The sequence below is a fragment of the Trachymyrmex cornetzi genome, unplaced genomic scaffold (assembly GCF_001594075.2).
Source record: "Trachymyrmex cornetzi isolate Tcor2-1 unplaced genomic scaffold, Tcor1.1 scaffold392, whole genome shotgun sequence".
NCBI classification, from domain to species: Eukaryota; Metazoa; Arthropoda; class Insecta; order Hymenoptera; family Formicidae; genus Trachymyrmex; species Trachymyrmex cornetzi.
In genome coordinates this window covers 991392-1013671 of record NW_017298663.1, presented here as the reverse complement: position 1 = coordinate 1013671, position 22280 = coordinate 991392, and the positions used below count along the sequence as shown (strand labels likewise).

General features: G+C 33.7%; 4 protein-coding genes across 5 annotated transcripts in view; 2 read left to right on the top strand and 2 right to left on the bottom strand.

Moving 5' to 3' along the window:
- The window catches only part of ND-B14.5B (NADH dehydrogenase (ubiquinone) B14.5 B subunit), a 7544-nt gene extending 5539 nt beyond the window's left edge, over nt 1-2005 (top strand). Inside the window, exon 3 of the mRNA XM_018512151.1 lies at nt 1384-2005. Coding sequence (XP_018367653.1) covers nt 1384-1433 — 50 coding nt within the window. The 3' untranslated portion in view covers nt 1434-2005. The remainder of the gene's footprint in view (nt 1-1383) is intronic.
- Nucleotides 2006-3956: 1951 nt separating this feature from the next.
- Cda4 (chitin deacetylase Cda4) lies at nt 3957-12527 on the bottom strand. The gene is made up of 9 exons (XM_018512149.1): nt 11961-12527; nt 7095-7210; nt 6799-6910; nt 6428-6555; nt 6141-6346; nt 5782-6077; nt 5252-5498; nt 4970-5161; nt 3957-4875 (listed from the first exon to the last, which is right to left on the bottom strand). The coding sequence occupies exons 1-9, from the start codon at nt 12010-12012 to the stop codon at nt 4773-4775; spliced, it is 1452 nt and encodes a 483-aa protein (XP_018367651.1). The 5' UTR covers nt 12013-12527; the 3' UTR covers nt 3957-4772.
- Nucleotides 12528-12978: 451 nt separating this feature from the next.
- Nucleotides 12979-19546, bottom strand: LOC108764061 (coiled-coil domain-containing protein 134). Its single transcript, XM_018512068.1, has 3 exons — nt 19120-19546; nt 15830-16039; nt 12979-13524 (listed from the first exon to the last, which is right to left on the bottom strand). Exons 1-3 carry the CDS (start codon nt 19517-19519, stop codon nt 13187-13189), a joined length of 948 nt encoding a protein of 315 aa, XP_018367570.1. The 5' UTR covers nt 19520-19546; the 3' UTR covers nt 12979-13186.
- A 31-nt stretch (nt 19547-19577) lies between these two features.
- Nucleotides 19578-22154, top strand: LOC108764062 (protein YIPF6). 2 transcript variants are annotated; one of them, XM_018512069.1, is made up of 7 exons: nt 19578-19888; nt 20043-20174; nt 20954-21032; nt 21107-21149; nt 21240-21371; nt 21481-21638; nt 21737-22154. In XM_018512069.1, exons 1-7 carry the CDS (start codon nt 19856-19858, stop codon nt 21850-21852), a joined length of 693 nt encoding a protein of 230 aa, XP_018367571.1. In that variant the 5' UTR covers nt 19578-19855; the 3' UTR covers nt 21853-22154. The 2 variants fall into 2 exon arrangements, with proteins under 2 accessions (XP_018367571.1, XP_018367572.1); XM_018512070.1 differs by lacking the exon at nt 20043-20174.
- The last annotated feature ends 126 nt before the right edge of the window (nt 22155-22280 follow it).

The following is a 22280-nucleotide window of genomic DNA, read 5'->3' as shown; positions in this document are numbered from 1 at the left end:
CCCCCCCCCCCCCCCCCCCCCGCCAAGGGACACATGACTTTCTATGCGAAGCGACTCTCATCTCGCCAGGAAAATGTGAATGCAGCACATGCTTTCATCGCGATATTTCGCATCTGACAGATTTCCTAATCTCAATAATCGTCAACTTCAACGTTTAATATCTTGATTCGCGGGATTAGGCACAACATTTTACTGCCAGATTCTTTTATTTCATGCAAAAACGCGCCGAATGAGCATAATTTCACTGAAATTGAAGGTGAAGGGTGTCTTCTAAATAATTACCAATTCTCGCACTATTTATACAAGGTCTGTTTTCTGTGGCTGAACTAGTGTACACTAATGCTTGTACTGCTTGCACTGACTCTAGATCTAGTGCAACCAGTAAGTGAACTCGTGCACTGAGTTCTGTTGCACTGGAACAAAAAACACCGTCTCTAATGCCATTTTGGGAACAGAAAATGCTTTAGTGTACACTTTTTGAACTAGTGCAATCAGTGCAGGAACAGAGAACAAACCTCATATTTCATTCCAATAACGTAGGTTTAAAAATAAAAATTGACGATGGTAAAATAGAAGAACTACGAGCCAATTTTGTTAAAACGTTTAATATTTAAAATGTGAAAATAATCATTATGAACATAAAATTATAAACAAAACAAACGTTTCGACACAATCGGATCATTATCAATGTTCGCGAAAAAAAAAATATATATAGATGTTATATAAATCAATAATCCAGTAAAACAAAATAAAATATAAAATCATGAAATTATATAATTCGATAAATTCTAAAATTAACAGTATAAAGATTATTTACTGTTTTCTATCCATGAGTTTAATTGTTGCGTACAGTCAATATGGTACATCCATGATTTATACTATTTATAGTATTAGTATTAATTATTGAGTAAAAATGTTTTGAGTCTTGATAGTTGTTATTGTGGAATGATATTTATCATAAATCATCGTGTTGTCGATATTTTAGAATGATGTGTGAATTGATAATCAAGATTAAAAATTGATCAAAAGGGAGTCAAACGATGAAACGTAGTAAAATTCACGATGAATAAAAAGTAAGCAGTATTACGATAGAAGTCAGAGTGAAGAAATTATAGAGTGCTCCAAACTTTTGAGTGATAGTGTATATCATATTTTTATGTAAAACTCAAACGTTTGTTATTAATTTAATACTATAAATTAAGCCAAAAATTAATCAGTTTTCATTGTTCTTTTTAATACAAAAATTACCTAACCCGGTTTTAACAAAAATCCAGCTAAAATATGGTGAATGTATTGAAAGAAAAAACTGTAGAGTTCACCAAATATCTGCTTATCATAATCTGACTTAAAATATTACATGGCTGCTCTTGTTTCTTTTTCCAGAACGTGTAAAGTATAATCAAGTGTTGGAGAAATGGACCCCAGTGCGTTAATTAATGTGAAAACTGTTAGAGATGATTATACCATTTTGATTGCGTATCTCTTACAATGCAGACAGTGCAGTTCAATGCAATGAATGTAGACATATTGTATATATATTTTAAAATATACATCTATATATATATAATACATAGTGTTTCGGCTAACGAAAACAACACACTGTTTTATATATAATAAATAAGGAACGTTGTACATAAGAAAATAAAGGAAATAGAAGCCTATAGGGCTCGAGAGAATAGGGGTGCTGATACAAGTGCGCTAATTATTCAAAAACATCTCTCAATATTTACAAGTTAATAGAAAATTTATTAAGAGACGGAAGAATAACGATAATCATTAAACGATTATATAATTCGTATTTCGGTTAGTCTTCTAACCTTCTTCAGCGGTAATAATATAGATGCAACTTATTTTTTCGACAATGGCTGAAAGACAAAATCTTGGCTAATAAAAAAAATATCCTTATATGAAGACAATAATCATAATGGCAATAATAATAATAATGACGATCAATTAAAAACACGGTTTACAATTCCTTGTATAGGTCCATTGTCTGAAAAATTTAGAAACGTCATCAAAGATATGGTTTCTGTCGTATCCTTTTACAGCATAAATAAATTGGGTAACATTATCAGAGCACAAAAAGATCCACTACCTGCGACACCTGCGACGAGATACTATTAAAGACCGTCAACCCTGGGCAAATTTTCGGCGGTATAAAAAGGGCCTGGAGATAATTGAAGAACGCTGATATTATCGACAATTGATATAAATTTGCTATTAATATAAATATTTGGCTAATACATTATTAAATCCATAATTTTTTATTACGTAAATACTCCATAAATAAATATGCATACTTGTAAAACTATAATATTCTATATATTGCCGAAAAATTACAATTTTTTTCTCTGCAATTATCATCTCTGTTGATAAGCAAACTTTGACAATAACACCGAAATCACAATTTTAAAGAAAAATCGAGTATTATTGCGAGTTTTAAATACATATACACTTCTACAATAAACACGTCTACAAAACTAATAAATCATAAAATTAGTACAATATCAGTTTTTTAACTCTTAATTACTTTAATATTAACAAGGACGCAAACTCCAGTAAGGATATCGGTCTTTAATAGTATCTCGTCGGTCTTCTTCTTGTGTGAATGGCCCCGACTCTATACAGCGTCGATACGGCCAGAATCGAAAATGCCGCTAATGCGGTGAGTAACAAAAGTCTAAAAGAGTAATAGATGAAATAATGATGTAATGCAAATCACAGTCGAAGCTGGAAACGCTCTTCAAAAAATGTGGGCAAGATGATGCAATACCCGAAGCAGGCAAGACACACGCCCGTCCTGCTCACAATAGTCAGGGCGACTGTAGTATCTCGTCGGTGCTTGCAACTCAAAAAGAACGTTGTCTATAAAATCTCTTGTAAGGACTGTGATGCGACCTATGTTGAATAAACGGGGAAACAATTAAAAGCGAGAATCTCAGAACACAGGTCTCATATTAATAGAAATACAACAACACATTCTGTAATTACACATCATAGATTGCATCATGATTTCAGTTGAGAAGACGTCAAAATTTCGGATATTAGAGCAAAATTACAATAAGAGACTGATATCAGAGATGATCAATATAAAACAACAGAATAATACCTAGCATTAATCTGAAAACAGGCATAGAACTGCTAAACCAAGTATATTATAGTTATTTTAACAACTCTTAGTTTGTGTTCTTATTATGACTTGATTTTTAAATGATCGGCGACCTTTTATTAATTTTTATTTTACTGTTTGACGATGTATGGTCAACACATTATTCCGTACTGTACATATTATATTTATTATTTTATAATTTGATAAAAATCTATAATTGTTGACTTGCCATCAAGACATTTGAATAGCAGTTCGCACTATGTTTAGTGTTTTCTTTACGGATGAGTTCTTTGTACATCCATTGTCTCATATAAAAATACTTCAATTTCGTAATTAAAGGCATCGACATCGTGAGTTCCATTCAGCTTTGTAACTGGCATGAGAAAATGTATTCTCAACAGAGAAAACTTAGTTGGCTTCTCTAGAGGTTGCAACAAATAATTTTACATTTTCCCTGGTGAAAAAATTTCGCTAAAATTATTTTTATGTTTTGAAACACTTCGAAAAAATTTCAGTTTAATTCAACGATTTTTAACTGAAAAATTTTTATCAAAATTTCAGCAATATTTCAGAAAAATTTCAGCAAAAATTTCAACAAAATTTCAGTTCAGTTTCAACAATTTTTCAGTATGATAGCTGAAAAATTTACTCTCAGTGAAATTTCAACAATTTCGCTGAAATGTTCCAAAATATGAAATAATTTCAGCGAAATTTTTTCACCAAGATTCCAATCATTTTACACTAGGTAATGTAATTTTTGCATCTATTATTACCGCTTAGGAGACTAACCAAAACATACGATATTATATCGTTGTTTAACGATTATCGTTGTTCTTCTGGCTCTTAATAAATTTTCTATACTCTTAACGTGTAAATATTGAGAGATGTTTTTGTACAATTAGCGCACTTGTACCAGCGCCTATTCTCTCAAGCCCTTCTATTTCTTTTATTGTACTTTTAAGTTAGGGAATCGTAATATTCAAATTTTTGTATATAAGAAAAATTATTATAAAATTGTTGCTATCCTCTAGAAATAAAAGACAGATTTTTCAGATTTTGTGTAGCATCGCGAAACATTTTATTTTCTCTTTCAGATTGAGCAGTACACACTTAACATCAATAGATGCGAATTTTGTCGAGTAAGTGCACTGAAACCTCGTAATAGCGTACAGTTCGGAGATCTGAACGTTATAACGAGGTTATCTCCCCACACAGCAAAAATTTCCGAAATACATCAGACAGATAACCTAAAGAGATATCACATATCCCAAAAATATATCTTTAAGATATATCTAAGTTATATTTTTGATACATTTGCTGTGTAGGCCTACTTCACTTCAAAACTATGAAATTCAAAATTTTAGTAGCTATTGTTACTCCCCCTCATGTTACTCATAACGCGGAAGGGATTTTTCATACTATTTCGAGGTTTCAGTGTATATGTCGTATATGAAGATATAAGTATAAGTTTACGTATACTGATTCGTATGTATATTTGAAATACAAATTAAAATTTTATGAGGTTTCTCCAATATTAAACAGTAAGATGCTTAACATGTGTGTAATCGATAAGTCTATATCGCAGACACATCAAGACATTTACTTTGATAACAACGAAACGCGAATCGTTTGCACTAAATTAAATCTAACTCAAGTGACACTCCTATTTCTTTTCAGGATTGTAATTATCACTGTATAGCCCTGTACCCTTCGAGTCTCCCAACCAAGGATACTTGTTTGGACACTCTCTACACGTTTCCATATATCTGTTACAATTGATAAAATATAGTTACGATTATTAAAATATTTAATTACTATTTCGTAATTTTATGTGTTATCGACAGTTGAATAAATTTCTACCTAGTCGTTGTGAAATTTGATTCGGTAGGCTTGAAATCTAAAGCACACTTGTGTGGATTGTTACACGGTGGTCCGGGCAAATTCTCTTTTTTCTTACATGACCATCCTTCGAAGTTATGCAGAGCTTTAATCGGTTTCGGATCGGTCATCCATGTTAACGCCTGCGTGGCGGTTACAAAGTAAACGTCAGGTCTGTAAAAATGCAATATTTATTTTCAAATATCGAGATTTTTTATAAATATATATATATACATATATATATATATATGTATTTTGACTCACAGCGTTACCACCCAATCGAGAAATTTCGATAGACCGCGTTCTAATTCCTTGATTTGGAACCAATTAGTATGGAAAGGCATCATGTATGGCGCTCTATTTTGTTCGTAATATCTGTTAAAATCCTCCTGTAACCAGTCAAACACCTCCTCGGGATCGTGATTATGAAGAACACATTGATCTAAGTAAGGACAGTGTCCACCTTCATAATTCTCCACATAATGCGCATTCAACGGTAACTCCCAAATGCCTATGATAATGCATAAACGTTTCTTTAGAATTACCATATCAAATATGCTATTGTGTATTAATTGCATTAAATTATTAATAATTTTTTATACTCCTGTATTGCTACTCCAGTTGAATAGTTGTGACTAATGGGATTCATAGTTCATTCTTATTTCAAGATTATCTTAAATATCTTAAGATGTTAATATGATTCTGTGATTGGCTTATGACATCTTATGTACTTAAGACGGTCTTAAACATAAGATTATGAATATCGATCTAAATCTTTGTCATGATTCTATTACCTTGGAACGATTTAGTGGGACAGGTGCCCGCTTTACATTCGTGCGGGATTTTGTAGTCGAGGGTGTACGGCCAGATCGGCACTTTCAATGGCGAGATTCCTATACTACTATCGTATATGTATCCAAAGTCCTCGAGCACCTTATATTGAGTGTTGCGACCAGGTTTTAAGTAAGGCGCTCGCATACCGACGACTTCGCCGGTCGAAATATTGCTGAAATGTTTTAATATCTCGCGCATTCCGATCATCTCGCCGACCCATTCCTCGTAACCTTTATCCTCCAAACCTTTCTGGAGTCTGAAAATATTTGTCTCGTCAGCGAAATGATCCTAATGCACCCCGAATATTTACACTACTCACGAGATCGTCTCAGTCGCAATCTCGTGACCGTCATGTGCCAGACTCTGAACCATATTGTAGTTGCAGTACTCGTGAGAGATGAAGAACGTGCCTCTCAATGGGCAGTTGTTGGGATTCAAACGATCTTGGGTGAATATCTTTTGATAGTGATCGAAGTTGTTGTGATTTATTGCACCATCGAACGTCATTATTATCATTTGCGGCGTCTGGAATTATTCGAATCGTATTTATCTACATTTAAATAAATCGATAGATCATCGCGAAAATTCGCAGTCAAGTCGTTTTACCTCTTCTGGATGAAGACCGCCAGGAATGATCGTGCCGTCTCTGGAACAGAAGCAGTACGGAAGTAGACAGTTCGCCGTGTCACAGCGCTCGGCCAAATCCGTCGGCGGTTCAGTGATTGGTGCTGGTGCTGGAAATTAAACGACCATTCATTGTCAGAGGCTACGAATGTTGCGTTGGACTCTCGGAAATTATATGCTTTGACGAATAAACAGAGACTAGAAATGTCGAGTTTAAAAAATAATAATTATATCATCAGAAAAATCATTAGAAAAACTTTTTGGAGACTTGCAGTTTCCTCTCTAAATCTTGCTCCGTTCGTTTCACAAAATCAACTTAATTTAATCTGTGTAACATAAAAGTATCTACTTACTGGTCTCGATGGGTCCGCATCGCGCTTCGTTTTTGAAGGTACAAAACTTACTAATGTCATCGAAGTGCAGGCCCGATGGACATCGGTTCAAGTAAGGATATCCATCGACGCACTTTCGGAAAATAATACAGAATATAAAATTTATATATTACGAATGTACAATCACGATACGAATAATCGTAGCGAAGATAAATAATCCAGAACTGACCAGTAACGAAATTAACAAGGTAATCAGAACAATATGTAAAATATATAATTATGAATATGACCTGATAAACTAATAATTACTAAATTACCTGATAAAACCTTCTGCAAGTTGCCGGATCGGCAAAATTACCATTACCTTGGCCCTCCGGACACCTGAACTCCTCGTCTTTCTTGTCCTCATCCTTCTTATTCTTTTGACAATGTACTGCAGAGAGCGATAAAAGAAGGTTCAACATACAAGAGATAATGATTTTCCATTGATGCAGAAAATATGCTCGAACCTCTTCATATGTGCATAAATACATCGGGAAAGAATTTCTCTCTCCTTTTTCCATCCTCTCATGAAAACGACGAAGCGTTTATCACAATTAACCGTAATCATACGCGCGAGCCTACGTGGTAAAAAAATATTAAAATACTTTCATCTTTACGTAAATTGTTCTTTTATTCATCCCAGGCGATTACGAAGTCCAGACATTTTATTTAGTTTTAGAGAGGAGAAGATCATGATCGTACAGATGATTTAATACCTCGAAAATCGCTAAATGCTAAACCAGGAAAATGTCAAGGTTGGGGAACGCTTACTCGAGACACGTTTACGCTCAAGTGTATTTACGCTCTTGTATTCCAAATGAGGCCGGCTGGCTGCTGGCTATCGAGTGCCTACGTTCCACTTTTACTGCGTTCTTTCTGTCAAATGTTATTACGTTTCAAGCAGCATAATTATGCCTGACAGCGATGACAAAACGATGACTTTAATGAATGGACAGGCTGCCCGCTGCAGTATAGTTGTCTAACAAATTTATAATGTTGTATGCAACGTACAGAATATTTTAGGAACAAGCATTTTCTCGTCATAAATGCGAGAATCCTCACATTTTCGATCTATGCTGATATATCGATTAATATCTATCATTTTGTTACATATTCAACACAGAACAAGGATGAGATACGTCGCGTATGAACAGTGAGCCTGCGTGTCGAAAACATGGGCGAGAGAAATTCCAGAAGAGAAGTTTGAGAAAGCGAGAAACGTGATTGTGGGCATTCCAATATGTTTGAACATATGTGTGTGCACAGACGAGTGTTTATGCTCCTTTCGGTGAAACGCAAATGCGTTAAAAGCGTCTAAAAGGCGGAATTGCATTAGCACTACAACAAATTTCCAAGCATTAACATATTTCAGAGCTCCGTCTCGCGCGCCTTTTTTTTTCTTTAAAAAGCCTCTTTAAATTGAAAATTTAGAACTGCGTCAGAGATAGAAATCTCGTGAGCCATTAAACTGATCTTCGAACCTTAATGTTAATTAATCCGGATTCCGCGAATGGATGTAGATAATTTCTTAGGAAGTTCTAAACTCGATCCTTGCACACTGGTCCTGCGCTACGATGCACTATTATTTAGCTGTTCAGCCAAGCGTACATGCATCGATTTATGCAGAACGCTTGAAAAATCTTTGAATGCCGGAAGAGTTCTTTAGCTATTCCAGACGCGCCATCGTGATTGCATACGCAAGAGTTGCACAAGTTTTCGCGAAACTCATAACACACATTCGTGGTAAGTGCTTGAGTTAACATTATGTCTACAATTATGGAGCTTCGGTGCAGTCAAGGTTCTTATTTAAATATTTCACACATGTGACATTTCTCTTAGTAATAAACTTAAGTTGGTATTGAATTAATATAACTCAATATTGAAATTTGGACTAATTATAGGAACAGCGGTATCACAGTGGACGCGAGATATAGTGAGAGAAATTGCACGACGCGTGATCGACGTGGAGATAGAAGATATTAAAAAATGGTTTGTAGCGCTCGTGAGAGAAAGTAACACCTATGAAGATATATTCTTCCTAGTGACCTTATAATTGTTATATGTATGCACATTTTTATTCCTTTTTATAATATTAGAATTAAATCAAAATAAGGTTATATTATCCTAGAGAAATTTTTTTTTTAAAGTTTTTCACATAATCTTTCAGAATTTTAATAAATTTTAGAATTAAAAAAAATTTTTCTATGTAACTTTATAACTTTTTTTCAAATTCTTTAGATCTTTTATACGAATTGAAACACTTTTTGGAAGGTGCTGAAAATATCTCCCAGTACAAAATTTTTCATACATTAATATGTATAAATATGTATAAACATACATAAATATTCATAAATACATATAATTATATATGAAATATGTCCATACATCCCTCTTTCTTTTGTAAAATTACTTTTTAGTGTAATAAAAATAACAATAGTAATGTGAAAACATAAAAAATAATTAAAGGGATAATTTTCGTATTGTTCGTTTTACAAAAAAAAACAAGTTTGGAAAAATACTAAAAAAAAATTGTTCATACACAATTATGCATAATTTTATATTTAATTATACATAAGTAATTTCTTTAAATTTCTTCAAAATTAATTTTTTTTTTTAATAAATAGTACGAAAATTATCCTTTTAATTATTTTTAATATTTTCACATTACTATTATTATTTTTATTACATTAAAAACTAATTTTACAAAAGGAAGAAGGATATATGAACACGTATGGATATAAAAAAATGTGTATGGATATATTTCATATAAAATTATATATATTTATGAATATTTATGTATGTTTATATATATTTATACACATTCATGCATGAAGAATTTTTTATCGGGCTACACCTTTTTTTTACATATGTAAATTCCGAAATTCTAAAATTTTTAAGATTTCTCATTTTATAATTTTCAAAGAAAACTAACAAAATCTGAAGAAGCTTAAAAAATATTTTTTTTAGGAATCTTCGTAAATTTTAAATATGAAACATTCTTAAAAATATTATGAAATATAAGAATTTTTGTCATTTAAGATATGTACATACGTCTTTTCGAATTTGATCTTCACGATTAGTGATTCCGATTAGTGATTTTTTTCATTAAACGATAAGGCAAAATAATTACTCTGTGATCATAATTCGCAAAGTAAACCTCAATTGGCCACAATCAAGATAATAAACTCTAACAAATTTCTTCGATGTATATACAGAACATCGATCAAAAATTACACGTGAAACACTTAACGTGTAACTTGATCGCTCGGCGATTAAAAGGCCCAGCAATACCATGAATCGGTGACCTCGCTTTCGCTAGATTTCCTGATATAGTAACGGATGTCTGTATTCTAAACGGGTGATTTGAAAGAAATGAGATATATTTAATTCGTTACATAAATTTCTATAATTTGCAAGGTCAGATATCAGTGAACCTTTGAAATTCCTAATCTGTCTCGTCTGACTTCCCTTATAGAAATCTAATATAATATTAGCTAATTTAATACTAAAAGGTAGTATAATTAATTATTACTTATTTTAAGTATTAAAACCACTGAACACAACTTTCTGTATGATTTCTATATTTCAATATTAAAAGCATTAAACGTTTTAATGCTCAAAATAAGTAATTAATCACTACCTTCTAGTATTAAATTAAATTTCTGTAGAATTTGATAAAATATTTATAATGAACTTCCCTTCAAAATCTATTTCTATTTCTTTTCCAGAATTACAGTAGGTGGCGAGACAATGAAGACAGGACAACCGCAACTCGTCGAGAGAGGTGTTCATGTTCGCGGATGTCAAAGAGTTAAGGTCCGTTTAGCGGTAAAGTGGAAAGTGAAGGTATACCAACACATTGGCAATGACGTTGCATTCACGATGTGTTCTTTCGTTCTCTCCCAAGGTACAACATTTCCTTCTATCGTCCGGACGCACGCACACGTGCGATGACACGTGTGTGCACTCTTTCGCTCACATAGATACATACATACATACGTTATATGCGCATGAAATAAATCTTATGTAAACGCGAGTGAAACCACCGACGTATCGAATTTGATCGGCGCATCCATGTCGTCTTTCGATTTCTACGTTTTATTTATTATTATTTTTTTTTTTTTCGTTCTACTACGGACTGACTGAAAAATTTGGCTCACCGGGTTCATGGATTCTTATCATAGATAAAGATTGAAGAATTTTCTAAATGAATCAATTAATGAGACTATAAAACCACGTCTGATTATCTATTTTTCAATTAGACGAATACCATTCATATATGCACGTTTATTTTTGTGATAAAGTATATACAAATATAGAATATACGATATGTAAGAGTGAGCTGCTTAATATGCAATTATTTATTGGATTGTTATAATTAAATATATCTTTATTCGCACATGATATTATCGATAAAAATAACGGCTGCGAAGAGAAAGGCGAGGGTAGAAACAAGAAAAGGACACGCTATCGAAGAACGTAATTCCGTGAGAAGGCTGGGATACCATCAGAGGAAAAAAGGACGAAATTAACATTAATAACGACCTGTTAGAACTGGTCAGACACAGTTCCGAAGAGCAACGAGACTGCATAGTTCAGAATGTCGAGTCCACACACACACGCGCGCGCGCGCGTACACACACACACACACCACACTGCTACATGACGTAAATATCTACATTTTACATTTATGTTATATGAATTATACTCAGTGTTTGCTGAGGATCGTCTGGAAATTTCATAATTTTTGGAAAACAACTGTAATCCATCTCATTGATCTATTGAACATGGTACGATAATACACCGAGAGTATTGCAGGTGAACGGTAAAAGGAACTTGGTGATTGAAACCGATAAAAATTCAATCTCGAAATTTCGCAATTTCCTACACACCACACACACACACCCGCGCGCGCGCGCGCACAGAGGAAACGAGATAGAAGCATTCCTATTATAATGACTTTTATTGTACGGAGAAATGGCCGGGAAAGAGTCTTGTGTAATCCATGGTGAGAATTTCAAATAATTTCTCCTATTTTCTCACTCTCCCACATATGCGTACACTCCGATCTTTCGGGATAAGAACATCGATGGAGAGAAAGGTGGTTGACGTAACGTGAAAAACACCGTAGGCGCGCCTACCTGCGACGATGGTCAAGACGGCGCAGAGCAGCGCCGCTTCTTGGAGCCTCATCGTATACCGCGCGCGACGTCTCAGTGTTCCCTAGCTGATGGTCGCGCAGTTCCAAGTCCTTCGCGTGTCTTCCCTCGTTCGATTCGTGCAATTCACCACGACCACAGCGACGTATCATCAACCAACCGACTGACCGATCCACCGGGTTGATCGGCTGCCGCGACACTGCGCGCCAAGGATACACCGCCGTCGCGACAGTTCTCGGGAACTGGCCGGCACAGGAATCAGTTCTCAGCTCATTGGTTGACCACTTTCTACCGGAGCGGTGCGACGGCTCACCATCGCATCGGGACAAACCAACGAGGAAAGTTGTCTTTCATTTCAGACACGATACGCCGCAAATTCACAGTTTGCACCAAACTGTCTTTTCCGCTCATTTCGCTTTCAAATGAGCACGGATCGGCGCAGCTCCGTGACGATTTTTCATCGCCGGAAGTCAAACAAATTATGTGAACACTTCGATAATATTGGAACAGTCAAATACCAGGAACGTTAGAATTTTATGTACAACTGTTTTTACGCAAGTTAGAAATGCAGTTGTTGACAGCAACAATTTTATTTAATATTGAAAGGATATTTCTCTTACAGAAATCTAATCTAATAGTAGTCAATTTAATACTAAAAAATTAATTATGTATTTTGAATATTAAAAGCACGTTCAGTGCTTAATAAATAATTTATCACTTTCTTCTAGTATTAAATGTTTGTAAGGGTTTATCTTGGAATTCGATGTATATAACAACATATCTACATAACACAAAATAATTAGTATATTATTAAATATAAATGCTAAGTTTGCACATTCTTAATAGCTTATAGTAATTAATTATATATATATATATATATAGACATTGTATATGAAATATATAAATTAATCCTCATTGAATTAAGCCATTCGGAAGCTCTTAATTATCAATTCTGTAGGATGTACGGGCCGATTCTATAATTCTTAATAACAATCATTGATTGTGCAGCTTTTTCACTCTACATAATATCTGCGCAACGACATCAACGACTGTCGTTAAGAGTTACAGAATCAGCCCCTTAGAATCAGATATGGTATATTCTCTAGGATTTTAACGGCGCGGCGTGGCGGCGTCGCAGAGAGCCCGCTTTTTAACGAGGCGATTTAGGAACCGGTCGGAGAAATCTCGCGAGCGTCGGAAGTAAGGGCTCACAGTTCGATTTTAGCAATCTGCGGTCCCTTTTTGCGTTTTTCTTTCTTCACAGACTTCTTTATAGAATCCTCGCGCTGGCCGGCGTGCGCAGCACTCCTATACGGATTTAAGTAGGCTGGATCGCGTTCCGTAATATTCAGCTCCTGTTCGACCAAACGAAACATCGTGATGGTCGATTTATTCAGTAAATACCGCGTCTGATTGGCGAAATTCAGGGACCAGTGTATTGTAGAGTTCCATCCCGGTTGCGTCCTCAGTATCCTGTGAGTGATGTCCGGCAAATGCAGCACGATGTCTCCGAAGAGCACGATGTTCTCCAGGATGTTAGACAATGCTACGATAAATACAATAAATAAAAAAGACAAGTCAGAATGGCATTTCGATTTTTTATTTCTTATGAAATCACTATTATATCCTCTATCTAATTAATTTTATAAATATTAATTTAATATTCAGATATCCACCGTACACTAACAATTAGCTCAATAAGTAAAGTGTTAGCGATATGCTAGCGGTTTATCAGCACATCCGAACAGAACATTATGGCAGAGTGGCATCAATTGTATCCGTTAAGTTCATGCCGTGTGAGATACAATCTAATAGTAGAGATAAAAATATTTTTATAATATCTTATAATATTATATATTTTATCTTATAATATTTTTCATATTTAAAATTCATAAAGATTTTTTTTTAAATACTTTATTTAACTTTTTCAGATTTTATAAATTTTTTTCAGAAATTATACAATGAGAAATCTTAAGTCTTACAAGGAGAGGCTCAGACGTTCAAAATTTAGAAAAATTTGAAACTACGGTGAAGTGTACACCCAGACATTGAGCGCGTTCGAGTCGACAAAGCAGCTAGCCTGCTTGCCGAGCAAATGTGCATAATTGGTCGTTACTTATAGATCCAATCAATCATATTCAATCGCTCGGTAAGCATTCCTAGCCGCTTTGCAGTCTTGAACTCGCCCATTACTTTGGCCAAGCAGTAAGATATGCTTCTCAGTCATAGTCGAGAAAATCGACGTTGAAAAATTCCGAGCGGGGTACACACTGAAGCAAGTTTCAACAAGTTCCGTGGCGTAACGGGTAGTGCTCTTGTCTAATAACCACTAGTGTCCCTCTAATCAGAGTCTGGCCACCTTCTCCCCGGTTTGTGATTGATCCGACATTTTTCATCCATTCTATTTAAATGCATAATAAAAATACATTATGTTTTTACTTGAAATGCATAATACATGGCCATGGACTTGCTGTCGTAATATTTATGATTAGTGGTTCGAGTCTCTACCGGCACTTTCTTTCTCCCTTTTTTTTTATTTTAATATTTGTTATTTTTATGTAAAATTAATTAAATTTATAGTAATCAACGGATATATTCAATATAATCTTTCCTGAAAAACGTACATTTCATTTACAATGTAACAGAAATATGTGATAAATAAAATCCAATACAACGAGAGCGAGTAAATATTAAATACGGTTTTTTTTTGCGTTAGGGTTTATTTTTTGTGTGCTCTCGTTACGTTGACTTCATTTTTTGCTTAATTTTGTAATTTAACTTGAAATTTATATATATTTTTGACCGTAATCAGGAACACAAAATTTTCAAAAACATTCAATTCTCGGAGCCACAAGGGAAATTTGAAACAGTGACAAGTTTCCCTTGTGATTCCGAGAATTGAATGTTTTTCGAAATTAGTCTTTTCACGAAAAGGCCTTTATGCAAAACGGTGCCTTTTTGCGAAATCAATGATCGTCAATTAGCTGAAACACTTTAGGCTTTTCGCGAAAAGGCTAACCCACATCAGCCTTATTGGTTAATAATACACGTTCTGCAAAACCGCGTCGAATGAGCCTAATTTCATCAAAATCGGTGGTGAGGAAGCTCTTTTGAAGAATTACCAAATTTGCTTTTATTTGATAGTTACTATTATTGTTCTAGGGTCAAGATTGGTTAATAATACACTTTTTACAGAACGTGTATCATTAACCAATAAGGCTGATGTGAGTTAGCTTTTTCGCGAAAAGTCTAAGTGCGTCAGCCTAATTAAGGAATTATCGTTGATTTCGCAAAAAGACGCCGTTTTATTATAAAGGGTAGCCTTTCCGTGAAAAGGCTAATTTCGCAAAAAGGCTGCATACATACCCCGTTCGGAATTTTTCAGAGTCGATTTTGTCGACAATGGCTGACAAGCGCATCTTACTGCTTGACCAAAGTAATGTCTAGCTAGGTAATAGCACTTTACCATAAGTTTCTAAATTCCGAACGTGTCTGAGCCTCTTCTTGTTAGAATATTTTAGAAGTCACATATATGAAAAATTCTAGAAAAGATTTAGGCTTTCTCAATATTTCTGAAAAGTGCTTGAATTTACAAAATTATATAATTATATGCAGAAATTTTGAAAAATTTTCAGAGATTGCCAGCAGAACCATAATATAAGTACAGTCTGTCATTTTGTAATTATTTAAATGATTGCGAAATGGCAGATTCTGCTCAGTTTCTGCACTCAATCTGCCATCATATTCTATTAGCAAATTCTCTCGATACATTCTGACAATAAAATTTATGGTAGACTCTTTGCGAAATTTGTTTTTGAAAGATTCGGCTATCTGGATATAAATAATCGTACCATCTTTGACGTTGGCATCTTCTGGAAAGGAACTATTGTTCTGTAGGAAATCGGCCTTCTCGAGGACACTCTTACTCGATTCAATGACCTCGACTGCCTTCTCAACTAGCATCGCGATCATTTTGTACAGACGCTCGTAATTGTCCATCTTTAAGAGAGTTTGCACAGCTTCTATGTGATCTTTTCGTCGTTGAGCAAATAATTTCTTAACTATTACAAAAAGTAGTTGACAGGTAAAAAAGTAATAAACAATAAATTAATAAGTAATAATCCGTTGAACACAAAATAATAGTAACATTACATCAGTATTACGATTTCCTACTTAAAAATGTAATTGTTACGTACAATATGTGTTACATTACATTATTGTCGAGTGGAAAATTACAACATTGATGTAATGTTACTGTTAATCTGTTTTTGACGGAAGTTAAAAATCGAGATAAAAAATGCAGAATGCTAGATAAAATATTTAGTATAAATAAGATAATATTATATATATTATGAGGTATTATGTTTTAGAATAAGTAAGATAAATGTAAAAAATGTAAATACTTAATGAGAAAATGCTTAATGTAACTCTTAAAGTAAAACATTCATTTATTAGTAAATAGAGTTGTATAGCAATAGAGAAAGCGCATTAATAACTCTAGGCTTGTTCTTTGTCACTACACTGGATATTGTACTAAAACTTTTTATCTCGCTTTCGATAAATTTCAAATATATAACTATTTAAAACCACAACAACGTTGCATAAATTATAAACAATAAATAAAGAAGCAGATAACCACACACAGGATGTCAGTAGCAAGAGTCGTATATTTAAAACATCACTGTTAAAACATAAAAACATTTCGGCCAAGATATGACCATCACAGACGTAAAACTTTTATTAAGCAAAATATTCTCTCTCCTCATCATTACATCTCATAACAACGCAATAATATTTGCCTAAAAATCACAGAATCTGGAAATTTTGTGATAACACGGCAATCATTAACACATTGACTGACCCATACAGCACAAAAAGATTGCAAAATGATTGTAGATATATCTCATTACAATGTTGTAATATTGTAAATAGATTGCGCGATGTATTTGCAACATTGTTGCAATATCATAAAAATGTCATAATCATAACATCATAAAAATGTCCATCTTCAACAAGATTGCGCTGTAAGGTCGCAGCAATATTGCAGTGCAATGTATTTGCAACTATTATTAAAAATAATTCTTTTATTATTATTAAATATAATTTGAAATACAATCTGTGATATAAATTTAAAAAATGCAGAAAAAGAACTAATCAATATATATTTTATAAAATTATTATAGCTTATATTAAATTACAAATTTTATATACAGGTATATATATATTTTTTAATTTGACATATATAGACATATATTTTACACTTTTTTGCAAATATTATATATTGTATATTTTACTTTGCAGATACGCCTATTTTGTACATATTGTTAATTAATGAAATGAAAATAATAAGAAACTCCACGCATTCTATTTTATTTTCTTTGCCATCCCTGGTGAAAATTTTTCTCAGAATTTTTCATATAATTTTTCAGAATTTCTATATAATTTTAGAATTTCTATATAATATTTTATAACTTCCTCACATTTTTTATACGAATTGGAACATTTCTCAAAAAATCTACATCTTTTCTCAGAATTTTTCATATATGTTAATTATAAAATATCATAAGATTTTTCTAAGATTTTTTGTGAGTATAATTTCTGATGAAATGTTATAAAATCTGAAAAATTTTTTAATATTTTTTAAGAATTATGGGATGAGAAATTTTAAAATATTTCAGAATTCACTTATATGAAAAATTCTGAGAGAAGATGTAAACTTTCCGAATATTTCTGAGTATTTCTGAAAAATGTTCCAATTCGTATAAAAATTATGAGAAAAATTTTCGCCAGAGATATTCAAAGAATTTTTTAAATCAATGTATTCCAAAAAATTATAAGAATTAATTATAAAGTTTGAAAAATCTTGTCACGCGGCGGCAATAAATGTCTGCGTTCACACAACAGAAAAAGCAGCTTTGCAACTAATGTAAAACTTCAATATGATTGGTTTATACATTTAGATCCAGTGAGAAACTAAGGGCAAGACCAATCATAGGAGGGAGGGAGGGAGGGAGGGAGGGAGAGGCTGAGACGTATACACATTGCGTTCAGCAGACTCAACAGTTTTCAACCGTTTTATGATTCTTCGCTCAGATTGGACTATTCCTTTAAAACTGAAAGTATAAACCAATCAGCGCGACGAATCATAAAACGGTTGCAAAACTGCTGAGTCTGCTGAACGCAGCCATTGTCTGCATGTTGCTACAATGTCGATATATTCGAAATTTGAAGACAAATCTATGGCAAATTGCCAGCATCATAAGCAATCACAGATTTATACGATTTTACTGAGACACGCTTTGCTATCTGTGGGGTATTCGACTAATTTTTTTATATAATTTACGTATTGAAAATGGCCATATCTTGGCCGAAACGTTTATAATTTTATGTTTTAACAATGATGTTTTAAATATAAAACTTTCGTTACTGACATCCTGCGTGTGGCTATCTGTTCTTTATTGTTGTGTATAATTATTTCTATTTAAGTACAACAAATGTACATTCAGCTACAAAGAACAAACTTTCCATCCTTTTTAACTATATTTTTTCACATTTTGCCCTTAGCAAATATTTTTCTCAGAATTTTTCATATAATTTTTTAAAATTTTTGTATAAATTTCAGAAATTTTCAAAAACTCTGAATAATTTCGTTTACTTTTTAAAAAATTTGCCAGATTTTTTTTTTTAATCGAATTGAAATACTTTTTAGAAGTGCCAAGAACGTATATTTTCTTTTAGAAATCTTCATATATGTAAATTTGAAATGTTCTAAAATTTCTCATTTTATAATTTCTAATGAAATCTATAAAGTCCGAAAAAAAAAAGCTTAAGGTATTTTTTCAGAAATTATAAAATAAGAAATCTTAGAAATTTTAGAATATTTCAGAATTCACATACATATATGACAAATTTTAAGAAAATATATACTGTAGGTACACTTTTTTAGTATTTTTAAAAAGTATTCCAATTCGTACAAAAATTCTGAGTGTGAGAAAAATTTTCTTTAAAAACGTATTTAAAGCAACGTGCAAGGCTACCGCTAAAAAAATAGAAAAGAACAGAAAGTGCATCTGTGAATGACAAAGCTAAAAAATGACGCAAAAAGGAAAAAAATTAAGCTCAACTTATTGTTAATACATACACAGCTCTTCGTCGAGTCTTGATTTGGATTCGCCGCTCTTTCGCGGCTCGCTCGCGGCTAACTCGTCGATTTCCCGCTGCGCATGAGCGAATATTGTCAACACTGACACAGCCACGACAACGCAAAGAAAAGTATACGGTAATCGACTCGTCCATGAGTGGAGCATCGCGATGAAAATCATCCAGTGAGCAACGGTCAGCAATGATGTCGCCGAACGGTGTTCACCCCGCCGAGGCACCGTCGGAAGAGTATTAACCAGCGATACCGATTGATATATCTTATTCGAACGCGGCCACGCCGCAATTCCACCACTGGCGACACTAATGCCACCTGTCGATGTACCAAACCGTCTGGAGCTGTCATTCTTTCCTCTCGGCCGCCTCTCGGTCCTCCAAATCATTGAGAATCAACGTTCATAGTCTCGATACTCTCGATTCGTTGAATTCGCAGCCGGAAGAACGTGACATCGCAATCGGATAAATGCAGCGTTTTCATGGCTTCACCGGTAATGGCTTTATCACCGATAACGAATCATAGTAAACGCGAATCGGCGAGCTGAAGGGACACGTGTGCGTTCTGTTCTACCGCGAGCTTATCGCGCACGGACAACGTGTCGATCGGCACGACGTCTCCTCTTCCTTGATATGCCTGAAGCGCATCGCTCGCGAGATCGTCGACGTTACACTTTATCCTAGCTCTGAATAACGATTCTACTCTACGCCAGTCAGCGGCGAATATGGCGGCGATGGATGGCGAAGCGAAGCTTGATGTAAGTATCATCCACTACGATTTACCAAACGTCATCGTATCCCAATGTCTGCTTATTGAGACTTGCTGTGACGAGTATAATCGAAGGATACGAATCCATAGATACATTCTTGTCAAACATACGTTGCGTTAAATATTTTTATTACATTCAACAGATGTATGATGATGTCACGTATGTTGTTGATCCTCAACATGTTGACGGTGAGATGACAGTTGGTACAAAGCAGAGGTCGACTTTAGGAGAACCAGAATTTAATACATTAGATGAGCCTATCAAAGATACAATTGTAAGTAGATGTTTTGCTAACAAGAGACATAGATGACACTGCAATAGTGAAGTATTTCATCCTTGTATAATTTTGAAGCTAACATCAAAATCTATAATAGAGGTTCTGCAATGAGTTGGTAATTGGTAATTAGTAATTAGAAGCATTAACCAGTCTTAGGCCTGATTGTACCAACGTTACTTTGACTTTAAGCAAGGCTTAAAGCTCTCTCATCTCTTTTGCTTTAAAACAAGACAGAGAGTTTTAAGTTTTATTCTGGCTGAGGTAATATTTTTTGCAATAAGTTCTTTACCGAATTAATTTTAGGGGGGTTGTTTCATAGGAATGTCCGAATGTTTCGGCTTCTCATCATATTTTTATTATTAGCGTCTAGATCGATTGTGGTAAATGTCCAAATGTTTTAGCCCATAGTCACATATGAGATAATTACATTTAAAAATTAAGAATATATATTGTATTTATAACATCTAACTCTTTGACCGATAATTGGTGCTCTCTACCATATGTATGTTGTACATTTACACGGTCGGATCTTATCGGTCTGAGCACAAGAATTGTCGTAACACTTACTTAGAGACTTAAGTTATAGACGTAAGCAACGCACAAGCTCTGGCGTATGATATACGACTTATTGCTGTCTCTTGGAGACTTCTTGTGCTCAGACTCTATCTCTTAGTTTTAAGTTTCGTTTAAAGTCAAGGTAACGGAGAATTTCCTGTATGTATCTTTGACATTTTTATTGCATATGTGTGATATAATTATCATTCTATCTGATATAGTTGAGGGACGTTCGAGCGGTGGGCAAGAAGTTTTTCCATGTTTTATATCCTAAAGAGAAGAAAAGTTTACTGAAAGAATGTGAGTCTATGAATGACAGAACTCTGTTAGTAAAAAGGTGACTGATCATTATACAATACGTTTGTATATTTCAGGGGATTTATGGGGACCATTAATATTGTGTACTTTTATGGCAATGTAAGATATATTTACATAGATATATTTACATAGATGTCATGGATGTATAAGAAAAAATTACATGTTAATTTACAATTGCACTACATTTAGGATATTGCAAGGTTCAACTGACATAGCAGACAGTTCAAACGATGGAGGGCCCGAATTTGCAGAAGTGTTTGTTATTGTATGGATTGGATCTATGGTTGTTACATTGAATTCAAAATTGTTGGGTGGAAATATGTAAGTAAACGAACTGTAAATTTTGACTTATTAATTGATTTTAATTATTGAAATAATTGCGAAATTTTATTATTTAAATATATGATAACAAATATATTCAAATTTACAGATCTTTCTTTCAAAGCGTTTGTGTCCTAGGGTATTGCTTATTACCAACTGCCATCGCTCTAATTTTATGCAGAATCATACTAATAGTGCAGCAAAGCAGTCTTCTATTTACTCTTAGGTTGGTGATCAGCATGATTGGATTTTTGTGGGCAACGTATGGTAAGTATAACACCAATTCTAGTAAAATTAACTTATATCTTTTTATTATAAATAATTACTCAAAAGAATTATTACTTTAAAATTTATTAATATTTCAGCATCGATGGCATTTCTTGGCGACAGTCAGCCCACAGGCAGGAAGGCATTAGCAGTATATCCAATTTTCCTGTTTTATTTTGTTATATCGTGGCTAGTTATATCCCACACTACATAAAACACAACAATTAATCTGTTACAAGACTGCGCATTGCTCCGACCTTCCGCGTAAATATCAGGAGACGGCGAAAAAGTAATCAGAAGGTGATGCAATGTTTTTCATACATAATATTTTCCAAGTCCTGCATTTGGACGTATTCCAATATTGTGCTTTTGTGAATGATACACAAATATAGTAGACAAATATTTATTATTGTCTTACAAGAGAAACACCAAGTGACGGGGTTGGGGATTTTTATGCGCTTTTTACTGGCTGTTTTTGAGTAAAAAAAAAACGATATGTGTCCAGCCGTTTCAGCCATTGGCCTATAGTTTCGAAGAAATTGCTTTTTTAAATAATTATTGTAGTAATTTGAAAAACGTACTGTATAAATGAAAATATCAGTATCTTTATAAATTTCATTTTAATTTAATGTTATTAGTTTT